The sequence below is a fragment of the Camelus bactrianus genome, chromosome 8, assembly GCF_048773025.1.
Source record: "Camelus bactrianus isolate YW-2024 breed Bactrian camel chromosome 8, ASM4877302v1, whole genome shotgun sequence".
Taxonomy (NCBI): Eukaryota; Metazoa; Chordata; class Mammalia; order Artiodactyla; family Camelidae; genus Camelus; species Camelus bactrianus.
In genome coordinates, this window is record NC_133546.1 from 47,930,462 (window position 1) to 47,956,983 (window position 26,522).

The following is a 26,522-nucleotide window of genomic DNA, read 5'->3' on the forward strand; positions in this document are numbered from 1 at the left end:
GGTTTCTAGCCACATATGGGGTGTAGGAATATGAGTATTTTTTGACCCTCAGTTCCAGTGTCATTTAAAAGAAGGTTAATTTTACCATTTATATTATTTTTGCCGTTATTCTGGGGGCTGAAAGAGACACTAATGTTTGTTCCTGGAATCACTGTCACCAACATGGTTATATAAAACGAAAGTGAAGATGCTGAGAGAAGGGAAGAGAAAATCCTTGAGTAAGTCTCTTCTTCACTGGTCCTTCACCAACAGAAGTGTTTGATCACCAAAACTAAACCAACCTTCACTAACTTGATAGGAAAAAACGCGTTTCATTTTTGCCTTAAGTTGCATGCATTGTCTTATTACTGATTTGAACTTTTAAAAAATCATTTCTACTTAAAATTTTTGCCTTCTATGCTTTATACTCATTTGCTTTTTTGAGAGGTTTAGCGATTTGAATATAACCGTTCTCTGTTGTATATACCCAGATATTCCCAACCCTCTCTGGTCGTTTATCTCATTTTGTTTACGGTGGGGGTGGGGTAGTGGGAGGGCAGACGTCCAGTTACTTTCCATTCCGGTAGTCAACTCCATCGCTCTCTGCCTAGGATAATAGCGAATACCAGGTTCATTTTATAACCGGGAGCGGTGTTCACTTCGGGAAACCAGTCTGCAAACTTTGGTCCGCCGCGGCCGCTAGGTTGGTCAGCAGGGTGCGACTCCCGGGAGGCTGGGCGGCCCGGGCCCGACGCGGCCGCGGCCACCCCCGCCCTCCCCGCGGGCCCCGGGGCGCGCGCCCGTGTCTGGCTCCCGCCCGCGCGGCCACGCCGCTCCGGAACGGGCTGCGGTCACTGAGCGCCCGGGCACGGGGGCCGGCACCGGCCGGGGGACGCCCGGGAACGCGCGAGCCTGGCGCCGGGGGCTCCGAGCCGGCCGGCGGGGCCCAGCGCGCTCGGTCGGGAAACTTCTGCGGGCGCGAGGCCGGAGCTCTGCGCGGGGCCCGGGAAGGCCAGGTAAGGAGGGAGCCCGGGGCGCCTCGGCCGCCGCTCCCCCCACCCCCGCCGCCATCCGCACCCTTGCACGGCGCGGCCTCTGCCCGGCTCCGCCCTTGGGTGGGGGCCCGGAGCCGCCGACCCCCGGCGGAGCTCGTGCTTTGCCGCTGTGCGACCGCGCTGGCTGCGCCGCCGCCCCGTTCCCGGCCGGTTCGGGCCAACTGCGAGCCCCGGGGTCCGCACGGCGCCGCCTGAGCTCGGCGGGCACAGGGTCACCGCTGCGGGTTGGCGCGCGGTCTCTGCGTGCTCGGGTCGTCCGCCCTATAGAAGTGAATCTTCCTCCCACATCTGCTATTGCTCCCACTCTTGCCCCGGGCACCTTGGAGCACAAAAACGGGGATGGATTTTCGAGGGAGAAAAGCTGGTCCAGGGGACCCTGCCAGTCTTAGGTTCGCCTTGGGGAAGTCGGGCAGCGGTTCTGCAAAGGGTCTGGCCAGGGGCAAGTTTTTCACACCGAGTTGGGGGCCGAGGAAGCGGCCTCATCCAAGGTCACGCTGACCTGTTTACTTGAGGAATCGCCCTGAGGGGGAAAAAAATAGAGGGAAAGAAAGGGACGAGAAAAGAAAGTAACTTGAAAACCCCTAAATTACCTCCTCATTAAGGTCGGTTACAGAGATATGATACATTTTGAGGGTCTGTATTTTAGGAAAAGATTAAAGGCACAGAATCAAATAGGGCTATGGCAAAAAAATTGTTTGAGTCGGGAGATATTTTGCCAAAAGTGAAAAAGTTCTGTAGGTAAATACTAAATGGAAAAGCAGATCTAGAAACCCACATTTGAACATAATTTGATTTACTGAACTTCTAGGACACGACAACCTTCCTGACTTTTTAACTCTTGTGGTTAGGTATTTTGAATTTGCAAGCTTGCACACTGCAATTGAGTTTTATGGCAGCTTAAAAAAAAAAGTACTGCTCTCTGTTCATACTAAGGTTTGATGGCTATTTTCTTTCCCGTTATTTTTATTACTAGGGACTGTTGCATGAACACATCCCTGGTGTGACAGTACAGGAACATGGCATTGTTCTTTGTGGCAACAGAAAACCAAAAAAGAACTGCATGAAACAAAATATAAACAAAACACAAGTTGGACCTCTTGCTACATTTGCAGAAGTAAGAGGTCTGGCTGAACCCAGATGATCTTTAAAGCTCTTTCCTTCCTTGGGAGATGTGGTTTATCTTTTGAAGAATTTGGGGTACAAATGTTAAGTGAAATCTGGAGTAAGGCATTATCTGTCCTAAAATGTTGTCCATATAAACTGGGAGACATTTGATAGTTGAGTTTTTAATCTCATCACTCTCTCAAAGTAGCTGAATCATTGTGTATCCTGTGCTTCTAAATGGTGACATTCTATGCTATTAAATAAAAACGTGTCATGGGAAACCCAGATCCCATGCATCTTAGCACAAGACTGACTAACGGGGTTGACACACTGGAGCCGTCATGTCTGCTTATTTTGAAGCAGTCCCCAGGCAAGATCAGGAATGGTTATGAGGCATTTGCTGTCAAGTATGAGCATAACAACACATAAACCACGAGGCAAGCAGGAAGTTTCAAAACTGCTTTGGAAAATATCCACCATAGATTTGCAAGCCTACAAAATGCCATGGAAATCGGGATTTTTTTTTGTAATTATGGCTGTTGGTCAGCTGGGATTATGAGCTGTAGAGGGTAAGAATTTACAAGAGTATATTAAATCATTAATTCTTTTTTTTTTTTAAGGAAAAGGGGAAGTATTTCTTTTATCTGAGTAGTTAGAGGAAAATGTCTTCAAGTGAAAGTTACAACAGGTTATTTTGTAAGTAAAATAACCAAAAGTTACTGACTTACAGAGTTCCCGTAACAATGCTGGATCTTCCCTCTAGCCCAGAGAATTCAGGGATCACTTCACACAGACTCAAAGTGAGACCTTCTCATTTTTCAACAGAACACTAACTCTCATATACACTCTGAAATTGGCGAGGGAGGAGGGATTTACATTGTAGAAAGGCGAGCAACTGACTGAGTCTATGGAAGAACGATCGTCTCTCCGAGTCTCTTTTGCCCCTCTGAACAATGCTGATGTAGGTTGCAGAGCTGTGACTCCTGAACAGGTCAGTGTGTGCGAGACCCATGCCTGGCACACAGTGAGAGCACAGCTAATCTTAGTTCTCCCTATCTTCCTTGGTAGATGTTTGTATATTGACTAAACAAACTGTTTTTGCTTTTGATTTCAAAAACTCCATGTGACAAAATCTTAGTAACTGTTGAATCTGGGTGATGGGTATGTGAGGATTTATTATATAGTATTTTCTTTGTTTTGGAATATGTTTAAAATTATTCATCAAAAAAAATTTAAGGGTAAATTGGAGGGGAATGCCACATTATAAGATCTATTTCTAATCTAGCATGTCATTTTTAGTTGCAGTTTTTAAAATTCTTCTATTTGGGCAGGAAAGATAAACATAATTATATAGAGGGAGTGGGTGGGCGCAGAATGGTACTAGTGAGCAATCTGTGGTGACCCTGGGTTTTTTGTGGGATTTTTTTTTAATTTTAAAAAGATCCAAAAATATGACAATGTTGATGTTTGTTAATTCTGGTTTTGGGGTTCATGGATTTTTCTTCTTTAAAATTTTTGTATTTAAAAATTTTCAAATTAATATAAAATCACCTTTTGTTTTATAAAATTATTATAAAGGATGCAAACAATACAGGTATATACAAAGAAAAAAGTAAAGTAGTATCCCACCATTGGGGAATAACCATCCTTAACATTAAGTGAAGATCATTCCATATGTCTTTCTTTGCATTTATGTGAACAGAAGGATACAGACACAGTAATATGTAATGTGCTGCTCCGGTGACACATATAATGTTTGGGGGTTTATTTGTTTGTTTTGGTCTTTGATGGAAGTTCTAAAAAACAAACTTGTTTGCATTTTGATTTTTAAGACTTCAGACTGTCTTTTAAAATGTAGCATTTATTTAAAAATTCAGTATGGAAGAACTGACTTTAAATGAGTTTTAAGTAGCTTAAGTTTATTTGCATATAAGATGTATATTTAGCTATCTAAAATAGGTCTTGTTATTTGAAACTGGGCTTAAATTGTGTTAACATTTGAATTTCACTAAAATGCAAGCTCCATGAGGACAGGGATTTATTGAATTAATGCATATGTTAGTCAGTAATATTTTCCTGGCCATTTGAAAGTTGATGATACAGTCAATTATGCTATAATGCTTGTTTTCAAAACCAGCATTATTCCAATGCAGTTGAAATATTAAGGAACAATGTGAGCATATTGCAATTTTTGCACTTGCTCATATGTGATTTACTCAGCAAGAAACACCAGGTGAACACATTAAACTGCAACCAGCTGACCTGAGCCCCGCAGGAATACATAACATGCAAACACACACGGACCTCGAACATCTACCAGCTATCTTGGTTCACTGCATGGTAGCCTGAAAGATTGTGTTTGCTATTCTTTTCACTTGTGAACCTTACTAGATAAAAACACACTCATTCAGCATCCCAGGAATGTCTTAAGTATCTTGATTCAACAAGTGTCAAATAATGCATGCAAAAGGAACACTTCAATACTGAAGAGAAGCTGGCGATAATCAAACATTTTGAAAGAATCAAGAGAATATGTGGTATTTCCTGAGCAGCAGGAGTAGGAGAATAACCCACACTGAGGATCATGACAGGCAATGCGCAAAGTAAAAGAAATGTTTACAGCTGGAATGGTCTCAAGTACTGCAAAGTCACTAACAACAAGGCTGAAAGAAATCGAAGAAATGGAAAGATTGTTGAGCACGTGGATTGAGGACCGAACAGTGAACAACCTTTCTCGCAGTCAAAGAGACAGCTCCTATATCCATCTGAACACTTGAAAGGACATTGCCATACCCTGCAGAAGTGCTCCTTCTAGCAGCAGTAGGGGCTGGTTTGGCAGTTTCACACATTACCGACCCAGGTGTGTGGTCCACCTGCTCATTTCCTCGGAAAAAATGACAAAGGAAGTAGTATAGCCAATTAGCTAGCACCCAGGAACTTCTTAGGCATGTTTGCCAGGATCATGAGAACCTTAAGTAAATAAACACAGGAAAAGTGAGTACATCCGCTACATGTAGGTCACGTGGAGGACAGGTACATGAAGGTGTCTGCCTTGGGTTCCTATCAAGAAAAGACCGTTTTACAGCATCCATGAATCCAGCTTCTCTTGCATCTTTCATCGGGAATCTCTGGTGGACTTACTGCATGACATGATAGTTGCTGATCAGAAGCGAATGGCTTCCTGCATGTGCCTTTAACCATTTCCTGGACGTGGAGAAGTCAGATGAACTTGAAGTAGCCCGTGGGGATTGTTCATTTAAGGCAATCAAATGACAAGCTTGAGAAGGAGAGGTTTACTGCCATTTCTTCAAATTAAGAATTATAGGACACTGAGTGATTCAAATGGAGGACTCAACCCCCTATCCTTCTGTTGCTCCAAAAATTGTAATTGCTTTTTTTCTTCTAGTTTTATTGAGATATAATTGACATACAATGCAGTATAACTTTTAAAATGTGTGTCATAGTGATTTGACTTCCATCATGAAATTCTGACCACACTAAGTTTAGTGAACATCCATCATCTCATAGAGATACAAAAATAAAGAAATAGAAAAACTATTTTTTCCTTGTGATGAGAGCACTCAGGATTTACTGTCTTAACAACTTTCATATATAGCATACAGCAGTGTTAATTACATTATCATGTTGTATATTACATCCTTAGTACTTATTTATAACTGAGAGTTTCTACCTTTTGACTACCTTCATCCAGTTCCCCCCTTAAATGACATATTTTAAGGTTCTTAGAAATGTGCGTGGTGCACAGTAAGTGTGCAATAAATGTTAGCTGCTGGTGTGGTAAATGTTAGTGGTGGTGGTGGTCACAGTAGTAATAGTAAGTAGTATATGAGGACTAAGAAGATGGCAAATAGATTGCATTAATTTCCCATTGCTCAGCTCATCTGAATTTGGTGGAGTCACACAATCAAGAAGTACAGAGCTATTTGTTTTGAGTTTCTGTGAGCTGTTTTTTTGTGTGTTAATCTCTGGATGTGTCTGAAATATCAAGTATTTGCCATATACATAGGGCTCAGTTTTACAAAGAACTGACTGATCTGAAAGTCAATCAAGGAAATGTGGTATTCTGGGAATTTTGGACAATGGTATATGAATGACATAAGTGTTCTAGAAGTTGCCCATGTGTCCAAATGGTTAACAGTGCTGGGGCCACCTGACTCCATGAAAGGAAAACCTATAAAGTGGTACTGGGAACCACAGTGAATTTAAATGTAATTCCCAGGGCCTCATCCTGTCTTGTTCTCCAGATATGATTCTCACCTGATTTTCCTAATTAAAATCTAGCAAGGGTTGAATGTCTTCTTCCATAGACCTGTATTCCAAGTCCATCATAAAATGAAAAGCTTCATGTATAGTGAGTATTCATAACTGTATGTGTGTATTCATTTTCTGTTGCTTTGTAACAAATTACCACAACTTAGTGGCTTAAAACAACACAAACTTATTATCTCACAGTTTTCGGTCAGGACTCCAGGCACAGCTAAATGGATCTGTTGCTCAGGGCCTCACAAACTTGCAATCCAGGTGTCAGCCACACTGCACTTCTCATTTGGAATCCAGGGTCCTCTTCCAAGCTTTCCAGGTAGCAGAATTCAGCCCCTTCTGGTTGTAGGACTGAGGTCCTGGTAACTGTTGGCTGGGGACTCCTTCAGTTTACAGGCTGCCTGCACTTTCTTGCCTTATGGCCCCATAGGCAGTTCACAGCATGGTGTTTGCCTTTTTCCTAGGCCAGTAAGAACATGTCTCTCTAATTTCCAGTCCTTTCCCAGTCCTATAGTGGAGTCTTAAGTAACTTAACATAATCACAGGGGTGACGGTTCCAGCACCACCTGCCATGTAATGTTAACCTAATCAAGGGAGCATCTGTTCCATCCCATTCACAGATTCTGCCCGGACTCACAGGAAGGGAATTATAGGATGTGTGCATGAGCAGGGCAGAAATCTTGGGGGCCATCCTAGAATTCTGCCTACCCCAGTATGTGATGAAGTGAGAAACCAAACACGGCTGGAGATAATCAAATGTAACATTAGCTGAGGCACAAGAATCAGAGAAGCCCAGCCTAGCCTGTAGGCATGTTCTCTAATTTATTCAAGTCTCAAGAGAAGCCAAGCTTTCATTGGTATGGAAGGTCAAAGGTATGCTCCAGCCTAGAGGCCTAGAGGTGCATGAAGAGACTCAGGCATTAAATGAAAACAAAGGCTGGTGTGGACCTTCTGGAATTCAGAAGATCACAACCCAATCTGCAACACAAAACTGATGAGATTGTCTGGGATTTCCAGTGTATCCCATGAGGTATCATCAGAAGATGAAATGAGAAAACGAAACCATGTAATACAATTGCTTAGGAAGGTGGGATTCTCCTAAGGCAGAAGGAAAAAGCAGTGCCTGCCTCCGTAGGATGAAGAGGCCAAGAGCTGTAGTGGGGTTGGCCATCTACAGAGGCAGAAACCAGATGGTGACACAGCTCTGCCTTGGAACATCTGATTGACTGTAGCATATGAATATTGTTGCCAGTATCATTTACATTCATATCAACTCTCTGCTCTTAATCTTAGATAATTCCTCCATATTTATCATTTACACATTGTGCTTATGCACTGTGTACACAGCGTCCTGCCAAGTCTTTTCCTTTCCTTTCTGTTGCTTGAAAGGCTCTGGACCAGCACTGTCCAAGAGAAATGCAATGCAAGCCCCATTTGTAATTTAAAATTTTCTGGTAGTACATTAAAAAATTAGAGATGGGTGAAATTAACTTTAATAATATGTTTAATTTAACCCAGTATTTCCAAAAGGTTATCATTTCAACATGTAATCAGTGTAAAAATTATGAATGGTATACTCTTTAGCTTTGTACTAAGTCTTTGAAATCCACTGCATACGGTGCATCTTACTTCAGACCAGCCACATTTCAGGTGCCCTGCAGCCACATGTAGCTAATGACTCCTGCAGGGAACAGCACACCCCTGGAATTCCATCTCAGGCCTCTGATTGTGGGTGTTTAACTTTGACTCTCATCTTTCCTTGTACTCACTTTCTAGATAAACTTGCCAGCTCCAGTCCCCATTCCATTGCCTTGTGTAATAGTAACCGTTACATATCCCTCCATCCTGCCCCTCTTCTTCTGCCCTGAACTCCACTGCTAAGCCAGGTGCATCCAGGTTACACACAACTAAAACTGAGTCCCTTTCCTCTGGTTTCTTTCCGAGCTTCAGCATCTCTTATAATGCCAGAGTGTCTTCCCTCCTTCTCTGCTCCTCTGTCTCAGTAGCGACACGTCTTCCTTTCACTTCTTCCTCTTAGTCTCATATATGCTTTCCTTTCTTTCTTGTCCAACACCTAAACCACTGATTCAGATCTTGGTCATATCTCACTGGGGCTTCCTGGGTTATTAATCTGCTTCTTCCAAACCTGTATTCTAAAGACTACTTTTCTACCTGAACATTGTTATCATTTTATATATATATGTGTATGTGTGTGTATGCATATGTGTATATGTATATATACACACACATATGTGTATATATATACAGTTATTTTATTTATATATATGACCAATCAATAAAGCCAATATTTTAAAAATACACCTACTATCTACATTCATTTCTTTAAAAAATTACTTATGTACCCCAACTGAGAATAAATAAATTATGATGCTTTCAAAAGGAAAATATATATCATGGTCAATATAATAACTACAATATATAATGGAAGCCATGTAGACAGATAATGAAGGCCATAAAAACTCACAGCCCAGATGGTGTCCTTCAGGCCACCACGTTAAGGGAAGGCTGCTACAGGAATCCACAAACCCTGAGCTGCCTTGTGGGGAAGGAAGATGCCTCCTCACCTGAGCAAAGCGTGGGAATGAGAACACACAGGTGAAAACATGCCTTCCCAGCCCTTTAAAAATAAGGACTAAAGTCTGGCTCCTCTACTCTACAGAATGTTTTGGTTGGTGTCTCTCAACCTGCCTCCACCCCACCCCCGAAATAGTTCTTAACCCTGGCTGTACAACAAAGTCCTTGGGGAGTTTGAGAAGAATGCCAGAGCCTGGGCCCCACGGGCCTTCAGGAACTCCGCGATCAGTCTCTAGAGTCGGGCGCCAGTCAGAAAGCTGGTGTCAAGAACCACAGTCTTAATTCAGTTCTGCCCCTCAGCTCTACCTCCTGCCCTGTGCTGGGAATAATCTTCTATTCCACATCATAGAGAGTCACGGTATTTTAAAGATAAAAGGATCCCCGCATTACTTGTCCGGCTCTTTCATTTTATCAATGAGGAAACAGGTCTAGGATGATTCAAATCGCACAGCTGTTTCGAGGCACAGCTAAGACCAGGACCCTTCCCTTAGATAGTCATGCCAGCTACACAGACTGGATAACAGGATGCCAGCACTGCAGCCATGGACAGACAGCTAGGGCTCAGAGAACGTTATGTGGAGTAACCAGCATGGAAGGATAGCAAGTGGTCAGCTAGGAATGGCCAAGCTGAGGCCCTGCAGGCAAGGATGATTCAGAGATCATTCAACAACAACATAAAATAATGGCTTCAAACTTTCGTGTGTGTAAGAATCAGCTGAGAGCCTGTTAGAAATGCATCTTCCTGGGTCCTTTCCTAGTTCAGTCATTCTGTTGTGGGGCCAGGGAAGGGGCATTTTAACAAGCCACCCAGGTGATTCTGATGTAAGTGATTTGAGGACACCTGCTGGGACGCACAAAACCCTAATCTAAGGTAGAAGGTTGTTGCTGGCTTCAAGAGACTGGCTTCTTGGCTACTGAAAAGTGAAGACTCAAGGATGGGTTAGTTATGGGTCTGTTCCTATCAGCAGCAGGAGGTCAGGACACAAACTAGGGAAGAATAACAGATCACTCCTGCAGGAATGAGTGCATTTAGAATTTAGAACTTAAGGATGGATAGCAGCCGAAAGTGACGTTTGTATTTGTCTTCAAGTGTAACCCTCTGAGGGAAAGAAAGCTTTAAAAAACTATATTCTCTGAATGGTTCAGCTCTGTAACAGGCAACAAGTACAGCAATACCATTTCTATGTTATTTGAAAATTTGCCAAGAATTTTTAATGTAGATTTCTCTCACTTGAATCTTCCAGCAGCCTTTCAAGTGGATAGGATAGGTGGTACTGCCTCTGCTTTCCTGACCAACAAACACATGTGAGCCATGTGGTGACCTTGAACGAGCTACTTGCCTTCTCTGAGTTTCAGTTTTCCCATCTGTGAGGTGGAGATAATAGTACCCTCCTCATGGGGTTGTTGTGAAGATTAAATGAGATCATTTTTTCAAGTATGTCTGGCACATAGTGGCTGAGTAAGTATACTTCCTTAAAGATAAGTAGAGAAAACTAACTTTAAGTTAATGATTATTTCCCATAGGGAACACATACCAAAGTTGGGATATGATTCAAATTAATGAGAATATTGATGGCATTTTGATCTTCGGGGTTGCCTGGCAACCAAAACCAACACCATACCACAAGCTACCAGAGTTGTTCTCATCGGGAATTCAGCTGCTCTTAAGGAACTCAAGGTTGTAAGAAGACACAAGGGTTCTTCTATGAATTTAGAGTTCTGCCAGACATTTTAAATAAGTGATGTCCCAACCCGCTGGCATCTTTGTCCTGAACTATCTTGGATGTCGAAATCCCCCCCACTTCTGCTTCCCTGGGTGACAGAAGATGGTAGAGCATCTGTTGAATTGGATGGCGCGTGGGGATGGAAAAGGCAGAGCGGGCTTGTAGTTCTCCACCAGTGTGTTCAGTCCACAGTCACTGAGTGCTGGGGGTCAGAAATACAAAAAGATTTGTCTTTGCCCCTTAAGAAACGGAATAGGAAGTGAGTCAATGTTGAATATTAATACAGCAGATTATTTCATGAGTGGCTTTCTATGTCTACGCCCCTGGCAGTATTCTAAGCCTTAAGGATTCAGCAGTGCAAGCGGATACAGCAGGTCTTAAATATCCACCGTTAGGATTATTATTTTCCTGGCAAACCGTCCTGGCAGAATATCCCACTGGTCTCCCAACACATCAAATCAGATTCACAACCTTGAAAGTCGCATTGCCTGCTGGAGAGGGCATGAAGCTGAGCGGAGAAGGACTTGAACTTCCACCCCACTGCTGGGACTTACTGCGCCTTTTACCTGAAGCAAGTGGCTGAACCTCTCCCGTGCCCCGCCTTTCTCATCTGTAAGCTGAGCGCGATGGTTTAGATTCTGCCTCCCTCACGGCAGTAAATGTGATGCAACAGGATAATAAATGTCCGAGTTCTGAACCGATAAATGCCATTTCAGAGCTAAACTTCATCATTTTGCCACCAAGTTTATATCAATTTCACTGAGCAGCCTCGTGCCTTCCTTTTTCCCTTTCCATACTCCTTATAACTCAGAAGCTTACGATTTAAAGAAAAGGGGGTGGGGGCAAAGCTTGGAAATAGTGTGTTTCTTTGCACTGAATTTTGTCTCCATCATTGGTATCTCCAGGTGTTAACTTCTTTTACAGGGAAGGCCAGCTTTATTGCGTAAGAAATCTATTGTGCTGCTTTGGCAGTTCAGCATTAATTTACCCCAAAACATGACTTAAGGCCCAGAGGCCATTAAAGCAGGCAGCTGGGGGATGAATCATGTTCAGCATTCATGCAGTGCGGCTGGTTCATGCCAAGGGAACACTCGGGCTCATCACCTGCCCCTGTCAGTCCTCCTTCTTCTAATAAAGTACATCTGTTTTGGTGACTCAATAAAAACACACCAAGTGGAGAAAGGCTGGGTGTGGAGTAATTTAATCAGGGCAAGCCAGCACTCCCTGTTGAGTGATACAGTATCAGCGATAGGAAGATGGTTGGGTAGCAGCTTATTGAAAGAGAAGCCAACCGGAAAGGGCCAGAAACACAGTTCCTCTTGTAATCACAGTGGGTCACGCTCCAGGAATGTCGCAGCCCAGTACAGCCCCCAAGTCAAGAGTTTAAGGGTTCAAGATTCCCATTAGCTTCCCTCTGAATTGCCCCAAACATTTTATGTGGCCTTTCTCTATTAGCATGATTTTAACAATTTGTTGAGGATTGTACATTTTTCAGGAAGTTCAAACCCAAGTTCAGAGCTCTCCTGGGAGTGCTTTTAATTTCGGCTTTCATGGCTGTGTTTGGCATCCTGAGGAACTGATTGATTTAAAATACCCGAGTTTCAAAAGTAAACCGACAGGGAGACTGACATTTGCAGTTTGGTATTTCACGGTTCTCCTTTATTTTTTTTTTTAATGTTTCTTTGTTGTGAGTCTCCGGTAGCATTTAATTTTGTGTTTTGTTTAAAGAGGGGAAGTGAAACGGGTTCAGGGGGCCAGTCTGCCTTGAATCTCATCTCTCACAGAGGGATGGGTAGAGTGATAATTAGAGAGAGGCAGAATGTTTAAAATGCATTTGAAAGCAGGGTATGTAGAAATAACAACATGACTGTACGTTTTCGGTCTTTGTTCTTTCTTTCTTCTAATGAGTCACCTGCTGGTGTTCTCGAAATCCTTACTTGCTGAGGAAAGAATCACTGTCCAAGGGGAAAAACCAGGACCTTCAGCAGCAGCAGCTTCTTTATTTTCATTTCTAGTTTCGTGGGTAGTTCCACTGTTCCCTTTCTTACCTAAGTCATTTTTCACCTCTGTGGATTTGTTCCTATGAGACCAGATCTGTGATATCTGATATGTTATTAACAGGTGTCCTGGAAAAAAAATCTGTCTCAAAAATAAAAATACTAAATATAGTGCACAGTTGAAGGTTTTTCAATGTTATTTGGGTTTCAAAAAATCAACTGGATGAATGCTTCACATTGAAACCATTTATTGTTGAGAAACCTGGTGGCAAATGATACATATCCTACAGCTCTGGTATCATGGTTAAATCTCTCCTGAGTCAGATCACATATTAGCATTTTTACCATATGTCTGAAAGGGTGGGGAATATATGTGCAGAGGAACAAGTCTAGCATTTTTGACCATCTGGTAAATAAATGTGTGAGTAGCAGGAATTGTACTATTATTTAATTAGCTGTATGGATGCAACCTTTAACCTGAAATAGCCTCTAATACAGTAGAGTAGAACTGAATTTATATTCCTCAAATAGTTTCAATTTAATTAATTAAACATTTTCACAGTCTACTATGTGCTCTTAAAATCTGAGTCCTAATTGTGTGTTTCTTATGTTTATCTATCAGGGCTCCTTACAGGGCCTAATGTAAAGTATCTCGATGGGAGACCACATGATTGGACCCAGTACACAGGCTCGAGTGCTGAAGTTCTGCTCTGCCACCAGCCACTGTGTGGCCTGGGATAAATTCCTTGGCCTCTCTGAGTCTCGAACTCTTCATCTGTAAAGAGTGAATGGCATATTGTCGAACAGTATCTCTCAAAGGGTGGGCCGTTGGAAGGCCATGGACTGATGTATCAAAGTTATGTGGGGAACTCGTTCAAAATACCAACACTTCGGCTCCACCCTTAGAGACTGACTCAGTATATCCGAAATCTGCATTTATAGTCACTGTCCCAAGAGATTCTGAGGTGCACTGAATTACTGTTAGAGAGACCAGCTGATGATAGCTCTTAACTTTCTTGAAAAATATGTAGGTAGTTAATTCTAACAAACACTAAAATTTCTGTAAACAATATATTATTATTAATAAGCATAACTCTAAAGTATGCATATCCTAGAAATTAAACACTTGACAGTATTTGTGCTTAAAATATTCTAACTTCATAAAACATAGGATGTCAATTTGAATAAGTAATGCTGGTGATTCGTTAAATATACTTTTCAAATTCTCCTTGTTTAATAAGGATCTTTTCTCTCCTTTTTTCTTACACAGGAAACCACAGAATATTTGTGATCTAAGTCAGGAGCCCAGATGAACTTAAGGGAGCGAGCATGGGATTCTTAGTTTTCCAGGATCCATGTGCACCAAATCCTTAAACAGCCCAACACCAGCGTCCAGGCTTTCTCTGGTTTTGTGAAGACTTAGCAAAACTCTGATGATGGAAAAGCAAAAGACTTAATTATTTGCTTCGATAGCCTCTAACATCAGTGGAGAAGTGAACCAGATGGTAGTACAGCCATGGAAAGAAATTCAAGTTTATGGAAGAACCTAATAGATGAACACCCAGTCTGCACCACCTGGAAGCAAGAGGCCGAAGGAGCCATCTATCAACTTGCCAGTATTTTATTTGTAGTAGGTTTCATGGGTGGCAGTGGATTCTTCGGGCTCCTTTACGTCTTCAGTTTGCTGGGGTTGGGTTTCCTCTGTTCTGCTGTCTGGGCTTGGGTAGATGTCTGTGCCGCCGACATATTTTCCTGGAATTTTATATTGTTTGTCATCTGCTTCATGCGGTTTGTTCACATTGCCTATCAAGTCCACAGCATCACCTTTGCCCGAGAATTTCAGCTGTTGTACAGCTCCCTCTTCCAGCCTCTGGGGACCTCATTGCCTGACTTCAGAACTATTGCTATGAGCTCAGAAGTGGTTACTTTGGAAAAGGAGCACTGTTATGCCATGCAGGGGAAAACCTCCATTGACAAACTCTCCCTGCTTGTTTCAGGAAGGTTTGTACTCTTGCTGCTCATGTGCTTTCCTCTCTGGTAGTTACTAGCTTGTGTTTCTTTCAGATGCATTTTTCCATCTCAACATAGCATAGTCTCAGGCACCATTCAGCACCCTGAGGCATGAGACAGCCCTTGACACATGAGTCAGGGACACATGCATTTAGAGTACATGGTATTATTTACTTAGAGCAGGATATAATCTAGAGTCTCCCTAGAAATCAAATGTATGAATCGATTTGTCTGGGTAGGCTATTTGCTTCCAAACCAATCACTGAGAGTCTTCTGAGAGTCAAGAAAAGGATGATGACAGCTTGAATTAATAGAATACTTATATTAGCATGCAAAGTATTTTAAATAGATTCTGATAGGGCATTCTTTTAAATATAGAGAACATTTAAATTTTATCATGATCAATTTTCTTTCAGTAAATTATAACAACTGCCTACTTGCTAGAAGCGGGGAGGTGCACTACACACACACACAATTTGAAAACAAAGTTTGCAGGAGGAAACAATAATAGGATTACTCATGTTTTTAAAAAGTTTAAATATTTAGTTTACAGAGGTATTTCCAATGGTAATCCTTTATGTTCTCCTACTTAACTTAAAATCTGACTGAGTGCATTGGAACTTTTTACGGAAACATACACACATAAATGGACACAGATCATAAATATTCAGTTTGATGAATTTTCTGATGAATTTCACCCAGTATTGCAGAATCCTAACTATGTGTGGAATAGCAGTACATAACTCTTCCAGGAGATTTTTTCACTTACTGTAATGTCTGAATTTAATATTTTGCCCTTCCAGATTTTAAAAGCCAAAGAAATCATAAGAGAACTGAAATACTGCTCCCTCCCTTCACCCCCAATTTAGTGCTCTCTTTCTCCTTCCCTCATAACTGATGTCCTTTGTGTTTGGGTAGGATCAGAGTGACAGTTGACGGCGAATTTCTGCATTACATTTTCCCCTTCCAGTTCCTGGATTCTCCTGAATGGGACTCACTGAGACCCACAGAGGAAGGCATTTTTCAGGTAAGGGATCAGTAGACCACATGGTGAACACTGCCTCTTACAAACAGATAAACACTATTTAGTGTTGATTACCATGTCACCCAAAGCTGGGTGACAGTTGTGTTTCCTCGGGGGCACCCAATCCACAGTGGGTGGTCAGTGTGTTAAAAACAGGCAAACAAGCAAACAGGACAGCAGATGACATAGGAATAGCTTACATTTAACTTTGGAATGTACTTTGTGGCACGCACGACCCCCCAGTTCTGTCTGAGTCTTGCTGATTAATGTCACTTTATAGGTCCAGCAACAAGGAGAAGAATGGGTATGACAAATAACAGAAAGGAGTCTGTGATAAATAGTCTTAAACTTTCCTTTGATTAGCTGCATATATGGGAATTAAAATATAATTAATTGATATTTGACTCAGAACTAAACACTGCCACCTGTCACAGTTTAGAAAAATACCAAGAACAAAAAAATCTGCTCTTATTACAAAATAAGTAACTTTTAAAGTTCAAAATGCTGATGAATTTCAGTTGTCTTCTAGCAATAAAAGGCTAAACTTACTGTCACGACTCTGTTGTCATATCTGGTAGTTTTGACAGACAGTCCCCTCCGTAGGGTCTATTACAGTATCCTGTTTTCTGGTTAATACCTGTGACATACGTGTATGTGTACAAATAAAAATTCATATACATATCAGAACAGGTAAATAAATTCTATCCAGTACCACAGAATTAGGATGGATTAGTGTTAAATGCCTACAGTCTTCAGGATTGTCTTGGAACTAACAGCCAACTTTATTATTTTTTATAATCAAGTAGCTCTCACTGCAATAAAATGCAGACTGTGTACACTGGAACTTAGAATACTGGAGATGGGCACAACATTGTGATTATTCATGTTATAAATTACATATATAGTAGTAAATACAGTAGTTTTTCTCTTTTTACAATATATTGTGGGTTGGTGGGCTTTTTAATGTAAAAAAGCAGCAAGTGGAATTTATTTAAAATTTGGAGGCAAAAAAATGTGGCTGAACTTTTCTTGCTTCCTAATCTCTATTTATATGTGGTCTCTGTTTTTTCAGGTAACCCTCACAGCTGAAACTGATTGTCGCTATGTGTCTTGGAGGAGAAAGAAATTATATTTGCTCTTGGCTCAGCATCGTTACATCTCTCGCCTATTTTCAGTCTTAATTCGTAGTGACATTGCAGATAAACTCTATGCCTTGAATGACAGGATATATATAGGAAAAAGGTACCATTACGATATTCGGTTACCCAACTTCTACCAAATGTCAACTCCAGAAATGTCCAGATCACCCCTGACAGAACATTTTCGGAATTCCAGGCAACATTGTGATAAATAACATTGAAGTCTGAAGTTTTATAATTGTAAAAAAAGACTCTCTTCATCATTCCCCAAATGAAATAGCAAAATACAAAAAATCGAGCTCACTAATATTTTTATAAATCCAACTCAGAGGTAAGATGCCATTGCCAGCTGTTTTATTCATCTCAACTTGTGGACTGTGAATAAATTCGACACTGTTTTCCTGTATTTCTCATTGTAATATATGGGGGGGGGGGGGGCAGGAAGAGTAACTATGGGCAATTTGTCTTCTTCTGCACCAGAACTGGGAGAGTGAAATTCTGCATTCTCAAATACGTCCTCAGATTTATTCCCATCTGCTGCTCTGCCCTGTGGAGTTGGGTGGTGCTTCTCAGGAAGCAGCCAGTGAGTACTCAGCAGGAGGGCAGCCACATCAGTGTTTCCAGAATTCACTCCTTGCTACAACCTCTGATGAAAGCAAGATGTGTTACTGTGGCGGGTGGCAATTCTTTCTTTTAAATATGAAGTTATTTAATATGACTAGAAAGTAGAATAAATGCGAGAGATAATAGTATGCCAATCTCGAAGACGATTTATTGCCACAAATCAGCTTAATCATTACTATAACATGTTTAAAAAGAGCCATTTCATGGAAAACAAAGCTGCATATGAACTGCTGAGTAAAAAGAACACCTGTGAGCCAACAGTAAAAATGTTGCACAGTGTTTAATGCCATGTGTTGGGCTGAAAGGGCAAGAGAAGGTGGTTTGACTGGACAGTGAGGGGCTCACACTGAATGCTCCACCCACCACACAGGTGCGGCCTCTGCCTTCCCACCACTCCTACAGCTTTGTAAAGCTGCAGCTCAATAAACATGAGCTTAAAGAGACAGATCCTCAGTCACAGGTCTAACTCCTATCTGGAAAACTGGTTTTCTGAAGATCTTGCACAGGCCATGTTCTTTGGCAGAAAGGCCTGGTATCACACATTTAACAATTTCTTGAGCACCTACCGTGGCTCTGGTGTTGACCTGGGGCGCTGGGACTATGTCAGGTAACAGAGGTCCTATCCCTCATAGAGTTGACATTCTGGGGGTGAGGGAAACAAATGATAAATCGGGAACACCTAGAGATAGAGAGAGCACCATGGGGAAAGCCAAATAGGAAAGGTGGCCAGGAAGGGGCACTGCAATTTTAATAGTGGTCACGGAAGGTCTGAGTGAGAAAGACCACGTTTGGACAAAGATCTGAAAGAGGCAAAGGAATGATCCGTGTGGGTATCTGGGGAGAGAGCAATCTGGGCAAATGAGAGCAGATGAGGAGGTCTTTAGGCACAAGCAGGAGCAGCAGGAAGGCCGGTGTGGCTGGAGGGAGGGCGGGCGAAAAGGTCACTCTGGGGCCTATTAAGTCACGGTAAGCACTCTGACTTTCATTCTGAGAATGACCAGAAGCCACTGGAGCGTTTTAAATAGAAGAATGATGTGATCTGCCCTACGTTTTAATAGAATCGTGTTGGCTAGCCTGCTGAGAATAGACCGGGGGCAGCGGGGACAGCAGCAGACTTCGAAGGGGAGAGAAGCACTCGGCGTGGGCTGCTTATTAGACGCTGACATAGAGTGAGCAGTTGGAGGAGTCTCGGGTTCAAGAGAAAAGTATGGGCTGGAGAAAAAGATTTGGGAGTATTTCACACATAGATCATATTTAAAGCCATGAGACGAGATGACATGGCCAAGGAAGTGAGTGTAAATTCAGAAGAAAAATGGTCCAGGGACCTTTCCTTGGGGGCATTCTATTTTTAAGAGGACAGGGAGATGGGGAGTCACAAAGGATAGAGAAGGAGCAACTAGTGAGATCAAAAGAAAATCAGGAGTAGAGGGTCCTGGGAGCCAAGGGAAGAAAGTGTTTCCAGGAGAAGGGAGTGATGAACTGCTTCAAATGTGGCTGCCACTCAGGTGAGAGGACGTCTGAGAATAAACCAATGGGTTGTGCAGCATGAAGGTCACTGGTGAACCTGACAGGAGCAGTTTTAGTGGAGGGACTGGGGACACAAACTTGACTGAAGTAGACCCAGGGGAAATGAGAGGCAAGACGTTGGAAGAACAAGTATGTTTATCAACTTTTGATATGTAGGGAAACAGAAATGGATGGTCGGCTGAGCAGGAAGTGGGGTCAGGAAAGAGGTGGTTTAAAGTAAGAGAAATAATGGCATATTTATATGCTGATAGGGATGACCCAGAAGAGAGGGTGAATTGCTGGAGTGGGTGGATGAGTGACGATGGGACCCAGTGACTTTAAACAGGAATGTGGACAATTCATCTCTGGTAAGGAGAGGAGGCAGAGTATATAGCAGTGCAGGTGCTGGCAGATGAGAGAAGTGATGGGGGCTTGTGAGACGTCTCTCAAGATTACTTAGATTTTCTCAGTGGTCTGGGAAGCAAAGTTAGCAAGGAGGATGGGGTTCCGTAAGAAAAGCACGTTATTTTGTATGTTAGCATCTGCCTAAGTGGGACAGTGTGACAACATCTGAATCCTTAGTCTGGATGAGCTACTGAGCTATTCAAGCATGAACTAAATGAACAGTTGGAAGGTTCTTCTGTCTCCAGGCACATGTGGCCACCACGGCAGCTCTTACAGGCAGACGCAGTGGCAGCTCTCTGCCTGGTGCCACTGAAGGCCTCCAGGAAGCACCCACTGACTTGGCTTCGCAGTGGCCCTGGGAGAAATTCACTTCTTTGAGCCTGTACGACTTTGTGGTATTGAATATTAAAACACCAGGCACCCCAAGTAGTAGTCACACTGTAAGTTAGTACCAGCTAAAAATTTAACAGGGATTAATTAGTCAACTGAGAACAAAGAAAGTCAACTGGGAACAAAGCCACATAGAAATGGGATGTAGACTTTTGGCTCAAGTCATGTGGCAGAGGGAGGAGAGGCATTTACATACAAGTTTTCCAGAAATCTAAGCATTTTCAGGATGAGGAGGAAGGAATACAAACATAGCAGGATAAAGAGATGCTAAGAGATGCTGTGAATCCTCTCCATCTTCACACTTTTTGTGTAGGGCTGGCACTGCCCCTCAGTGTTAACAGATCGGCTATTATCCAACACCTTGGTTTGCACCCAGCTTTTCTCACTTCAAAAAAAATTTAAAAAACAACAACAACCCTATAGTGACCTCTACGTATGTACGCTATATGTTTGCTTTCAAATGCTTAGCAAACCACACTTTACTATCTCAAAATACTCTAATCAACCCGCATGGAAAGAAGGAAGCACTGCTCTCCTGGGAAGAGTGCCCCCGAAGTGCAGTACCACAGTGCACTTCAGTTTAATCTCTGTTAAAAATTGGGCTCATTTTAATCTCAGCCCAATTGTTTCCAGCCCTAAATTCCTTTGATTCACTTATGGTTGGTAACAAGTGCAGTAAAATGAGAAGCTGGTTGTTAAAAAGGCTTTATGGCTTTGTACACAAAATCTGTAAGTGCATAAATAAATGGAACCTTTGTTCCAAAAGTAGTAAGAATTTCAAGATGGAGACAGTAGAGCTTTATACTGAGTGTGGGGCTGGCCCACAAAGCTGGCCCTGGATAAGAGTGGTCCCTCTGACTTGAAGCAGAGGAGGTGATTGCTTTGTGATTTTTCTGTCCTACATTTCGTGGTCAGGAAGGACTCTGAGAAGTAGCCTGAGGGGGAAAGGGAGTGGTTTGGCTTAAAATGAACCCATAAACACCGCTACCCTAGTCACCAAGGCAAGTTCCCAGAGGCTGCAGGCCTTTATGTCACCTGGATATTTGGAGGCTTCCCATCCCCTTCGGGTGAGGTGGGATGTGGTGGGGTGGGGTGGGGGGCGCTAGTCCTTTGAACCTGATTTGGCCTCTGTGCAAATATCAGAAGGGACCAGCGTGATTTGCCCTGGACTCCTAACCCTCAGGAACTCATGGTGCTGGGATTAATCTACCATAAAGAATAGTACGATGCTCTCCCAGCAGTCACAGGTTGAAGAATTTTCTGTCCTCATCAACACAGCAGCAGAAGGAAATGCGTCAGCTCTCTGCTCATCTGAATAAGCTCTGGATGTCACTGTTACACTGCACAGAAGCAGGACAGAATTGATTTGACAGGTCAGTTACAAAGTGAAACCCCTCAACTAAGCTGGCAAGAGCCATAAGAAAAACATACAGTACCAGGCAGACAGTATACATTATTGTAAGAGCAATATATTATGCAATGTTATGTACTTGAGTCTCCTGGTTTGACCAAGGGCATAAATATGTGGCATTGGATTGCACTTTCTAACTGGCTTCCATGTTCCGTTACATTGCATATGCTTATAGAAGAAATCAATCTTCAGAAATGGTGTTCCCAAATTAGTATTATTTTTTAGAAAAAGACAGTTTTTATACAAATTAGAGAAATCCATGGGCCTAATTTCATTATTTTTCTTCATTCTTCTAAAAGTTAATACATACATATATCAACAAAAATACAAATAAATATCAATAGCATATGGACGTATTGTAATAAAATATAGGTTTAATTTGATAGAACTATGTATTATTTTAAGACCAAAAATCTTACAATAATGAAAAGATGTGGCCAGGATGAAATATTAGTTACTTTAGCTCTTAGTCATCTCACTATGAGTATTACCATCATTTTAATGCTGGATTGTACATTTGCATGTAATACTAGCATGGTTTCAACATAATGAAGTTTTATCATTATGCTAAATTGGACTAGTTTTAAAACCTGCTAGCTCTTAAAGATGGACAAGGAACTTCTTTTCCCCTTTAGAACTGATTATTTGGGTCTTAAACTATAATTTTTCTTTTTACTGTCTTTTAATTCAAGCTTTGGTGATCTTAATAAGTGTAATTTTACTTTACAGGATTCCAAAAATATTTGTTTTTACATTATTTTATAGTAGGATTTGTAGTTCCACTTGATAGGAATATCAGATGTTTTGAGTCATCTAACGAGATTACCGCACCTATTCAATATAAATTTACCTCCCCAACTATATAGTTACAAAACAGTATCTTACATCTATTTAATACTTTACAGTTTACAAAGCATGTGTGTAGACATGATTTTATTTGCTTATTCCCTGGAAGAATTCTGTTTTATGGATAAAGATTAGAAAGGGTGGATCACAGTAAATGGTGACACTCAGCTCAAGATAGTTCTTTCAAATCAGTGTCCTTGCGTTTTTCATGCTACCCCGACCATGGTGCGACCAAGTAACCTGAAGAGAGCTGAAATGCCCCCAATCTGAACTGAAAAAAGACTCAAAGCCAAATGCCAGCTACACATCTGCTCAGTTTGTTAGTGACAGTGTGGGGAACACTAGCCAAACGTGAGCCTTTCTTTTCCAAAACATCAGCAATTACCTTGGGCTCAAACGTGGTTTACAAGTGAAATGTGCAAATAAATGTAATTCTGTTAAAATGGCTGTAAGTTTATATCATGAGAGAGCATGGCCAAACTTCTTTGATGCAGTCTGAGTTCTTTAAATCTTGGATCTGCCAGTTTCATTTCATGCATTCCCGTGGCTCATTTGAAATGTCCACAGAAATTTTATCGAGAAGGCTTTCTTAGCTCAGGCCATCAAGTTGTAGGTGCCACCTCCCCCACTTATATTACAGGTAAGTTAATTCCACTGCTCTTTGTAATGCTATTTCTTTTTCTATTTTCTAAGATGGAATAAAACTTGATGTACAATGAAACTTTGTAAACTGAAGCTTTTTAAAATAGTAGCCAGTAAGGTCTCCAAGAAGACAGAGAAGATATTTTTTGATGTGATATAAGCAGAGGTTTCTGAAGAACAGGAAATATATCCAACGTGGGATATAACTTGGTTCATCTGAGATAAAAGTTTAGCCAATGCACAAGCACAGTATCTATTTTTCTGAGAAAAGGAATTTTCTTTTCAAACTCTCCTGCTAGTCTACATGTTGTTTACCATTTGGGAACCAGAGCCCGGCATATGGCAGCTGCTTTGTAAATATTTGTTGAGTTGAAGGAAAGTCATTGCATCTGTTCTTGAATCTATCTGAATTTTAACACTGAGTCCCCCTCCCAGTTTGACTTCAATGATGCAATGCCACCAGCAGTTTTATCATGAAATAAAATGTAAGACTTATAATAATGCCATTTTTTTCTGCACATCATTTTTTTCCGTGCATGATGCAGAACTGTTATTTCTTTAAATGATCTTCACAACCACATTTTTCTTCCCGATATTGTCAAAGTGAGTTGAACAGCACTTGTTCAGAATGCAGTTATTAGTTTTCAGGTTGCAAGCTCATTCTTTGGGTTGAAAACCTGCCAGCTGGTTTAGCTTAGAGACTTTTGTGTTGATAATATGCAAGAGATTACCATGTTCTCTGTAAGTAATTCCAGTTTAAATGATAAGTTAAATAATATAATTGGTCTTTTTATTTCATTTTTCTCAAAAATTTATAGTTTGGGAGCTCCTCTGACCTCACTTACAGCGTCTCCATAATTCTGTTATAATTATATTTTTCTGGAAATAACTCACCCCTGGTCTAGTGTTTAGTATACAGCAAGTACCCATTACATTTTTTGAAAAAAATGAATAAAATGTATAGCAGGTATAAACTGAGAAGACACTGATGAGACGTGTGCAAAACACATCTTTCTTTTAACCTGTCATTGATTTCATCCTACTCTCACACCTTCTTCCCAGTGATGGCAGAAAACACTTGATCTGACCACATACAAGTAATATCTCCCTGTTTAAACAGTCATTTAAAATGAACCCATTAGTCTTTCTGTATTTCTCTCCTTGCTCCAGTGGGTGGGGGCAGGTTTACAAGGCCTCATGGCAGAGCAGGAGAGGTGACTTGGCCTCTCTCTGTCCTGTGAATCCTCCCTGGATTGACTGCAGTGTTGCTTGGCCACTTGGTCTCTGGGCAACTGGGATGGTGGCCCCCAGTGTCCCACAGTTGCCTCTGACTTGAGGTCTCTGTGCTCTTCCCCAGTGTTGCATCCTGACCCCAGACATTTGCCACCCATCAGACCATTTGGTATTTCTAAACGAATAAATGAGCCTCTCAGGGTTAAACCATCATCTCTTCCCACTCCTTCCAAAACTGTCTTTTTTACCTTGTTCCTGTTCCATCATAAATCACCCAGACGGGGGGAGAGGAAGGTGATGGTGGGGAGTGTGAGTGTGAGCAGGGAACAGGAGTGTCACTGTCATAGTGGAAAGGTCACCGTAATTCTAATAAAGTGATTTTTAGTTTAGTAGAATATTAAGTGTTATTTTGTTGTTATTTATTCCTTCTATTACAAAGACAATATGACCATATCATAAACAAGTGGAATACAAAAAAGAAAAAGACAATCACTCCACTCTTCTAATCCAATTTGTTAGCATGTTGGCATGTATTTCTTCTGTTATGGCCCCTATTAGTAATAATTTAAGTTGCAAAACACAATTTTAAAATATTTAGTATTTTTTCTACTGGAGAAGAATACTTGAAAGCAAATGCACTTGATTATCCCATCAACTAATATTTACTGAGTCCCAAATATATGTGAATCACATGTTAGGTACCGTGGAGACATGAAAGATAAATCAGACACACTTCTTACCCTCCAGAAACTTACAACCTAGATGGAGAAGTAAGACTTGCACATAAATATGTAAAAGATAGCAAGGAAGAAAAGCCATAATAGAGGTAGAGACAAACTGTTCTGAGGAATCCATTTCTGTAATATCACTTTAAAACACGTGGGAATCACATGCCAGTGTTAAGCCATTAATGATGCAAGTACTAAGTACTAATCCAAGGCATTTTAAATGGCATCTTACAACAGTCATTAATAGTAGTATTTTCTACTAGATCTTTTAGTATCCAACATCAGTTTTCTAGGTGCGGAGTTTCATTAATTCATTAAGCAGTCATATGAAGTCATCTGGAGGACTTCCTGACTCACGCTGGAATGCTCTCTTGCTTTTAGTTGCTATTTTCTGAGCTTATATTCATTACATTTCTCTTCGGATAACTTAAAGTGGTGTAGTTGATGTAAAAAATATTAAGAATTCCCTAAATTGTGGTATGCAGTTAAACTTCATTAAGAATAGTTTTGTTTATGGCATATAAACCAAAATGGTGTTCTGTTGGAAAACGTGCTAACCAAGGTTCTTTTCTTCCTATACTCAAAAGAGATTCAATGACTGTAAAATCTGTATCTTTTCAAATCATGACCTTTTCTCCTACAAAAGTGTGTGAGGGTCGCCATAGTTTCCAAACCAAACATCACTGTTATCATTGAATGTGGTTCTAAATTGTACCAAATATATGTGAGCTTGGACTAAAGAAATGTTTCATCTTGTTTACCCTTTTTTATGCTAAATGATAAAGCTGCCAGTACGTGGCTCATAAATATTTTATCAGGTTTTATATGTGCACTAAGTTAGCGAGGTGTCTTCTTTTCATGAATCTATTACAATTTAAGTAGTCGTAATAATAAAAATTTGCATTTAAATAATTCTTTTCTCCTGGGAACTCTGAGTGCTTTGGCACATCAATTAATGCCGGATGGCGGCATCATTATTCCCAACTTTATTTTATTATTCCATCTTTACAATGCGTTGCTTTGGGTTTTTGTTTCTAGCTGATGTCAATTACTGGGCTGGCTATTATCAGGCCTCCAAAAGCAGCCTTTTATTGAGGATTAATTACATAACAGAATGAGACTGCTCAGTAGAAACTCTATGATTGAAAGTTCTGCTTTCACCAGATATAGATTAAAAGTCATTCCCTGGCTTCACTTTCAATCATAATCTCATCTATACATCCAAATTATATGCTATTAAGAATTGCCAAACGTTTTTTTTCTATCATTAACAACTTTTCCTCTCTAATCACCTTTCTAACCCTTTCTCACCAATTATTCACATAAAGGAATTATTTATAGACTGAAAAAACCAGTACCTTTAAAAGTGTCATCCTCAGGGTCGTGGCATTTCTTTTCTCAAAGTAGAGGCGCTAAACGTGGGATTCGCAGACAGGCTTCAAGGGTCTGTGAATTTCTAGAAATTCCCAAAAGGGAAAGAAAAAAACACAAAAGAGGTCTTTACAGTGGTTTGTGCCAGACTTTTGACCCTGCTCTTCTGGGTGTATCTGCCTGCGCCTGGGATCCAGTTTTGTTTTGAGGATCCAACATGGGCCCGGCTTTGAGGCTTCTTTCGGAATTGGGTGTGGATCCAGGCCAAATGCTCTGCTCCTGTTTTCACACTTTTTAAAAAAAATAAAATCATGATTCTGTTCTACTTAGTTATAATAAATTCCTTCTCTTGGAAATTACTTTCTGAAAGATTAGGAAATCCTATTACATGCTTCATCTGGCCTTTGTTTGCTATTTTAATATTTAAAATAAATAATTCACAAATGCAACTCTTCTGT

General features: G+C 41.1%; 2 protein-coding genes across 4 annotated transcripts in view; one reads left to right on the plus strand and one right to left on the minus strand.

Moving 5' to 3' along the window:
- Nucleotides 1-26,522, minus strand: part of LOC123619803 (uncharacterized) — a 132,974-nt gene that overhangs the window by 99,291 nt on the left and 7,161 nt on the right. The window contains exon 2 of the mRNA XM_074368576.1: nt 26,052-26,149. The gene's annotated coding sequence lies outside the window, so the exon portion shown is untranslated. The remainder of the gene's footprint in view (nt 1-26,051; nt 26,150-26,522) is intronic.
- On the plus strand, nt 549-17,314 carry POPDC3 (popeye domain cAMP effector 3). Of its 3 annotated transcripts, none has more exons than XM_010965359.3 (4): nt 549-682; nt 14,006-14,736; nt 15,664-15,772; nt 16,842-17,314. In XM_010965359.3, exons 2-4 carry the CDS (start codon nt 14,252-14,254, stop codon nt 17,121-17,123), a joined length of 876 nt encoding a protein of 291 aa, XP_010963661.1. In that variant the 5' UTR covers nt 549-682; nt 14,006-14,251; the 3' UTR covers nt 17,124-17,314. The 3 variants fall into 3 exon arrangements, with proteins under 3 accessions (XP_010963661.1, XP_074224676.1, XP_045380578.1); XM_074368575.1 differs by lacking the exon at nt 549-682 and adding an exon at nt 858-995; XM_045524622.2 differs by lacking the exon at nt 549-682 and adding an exon at nt 10,740-11,350.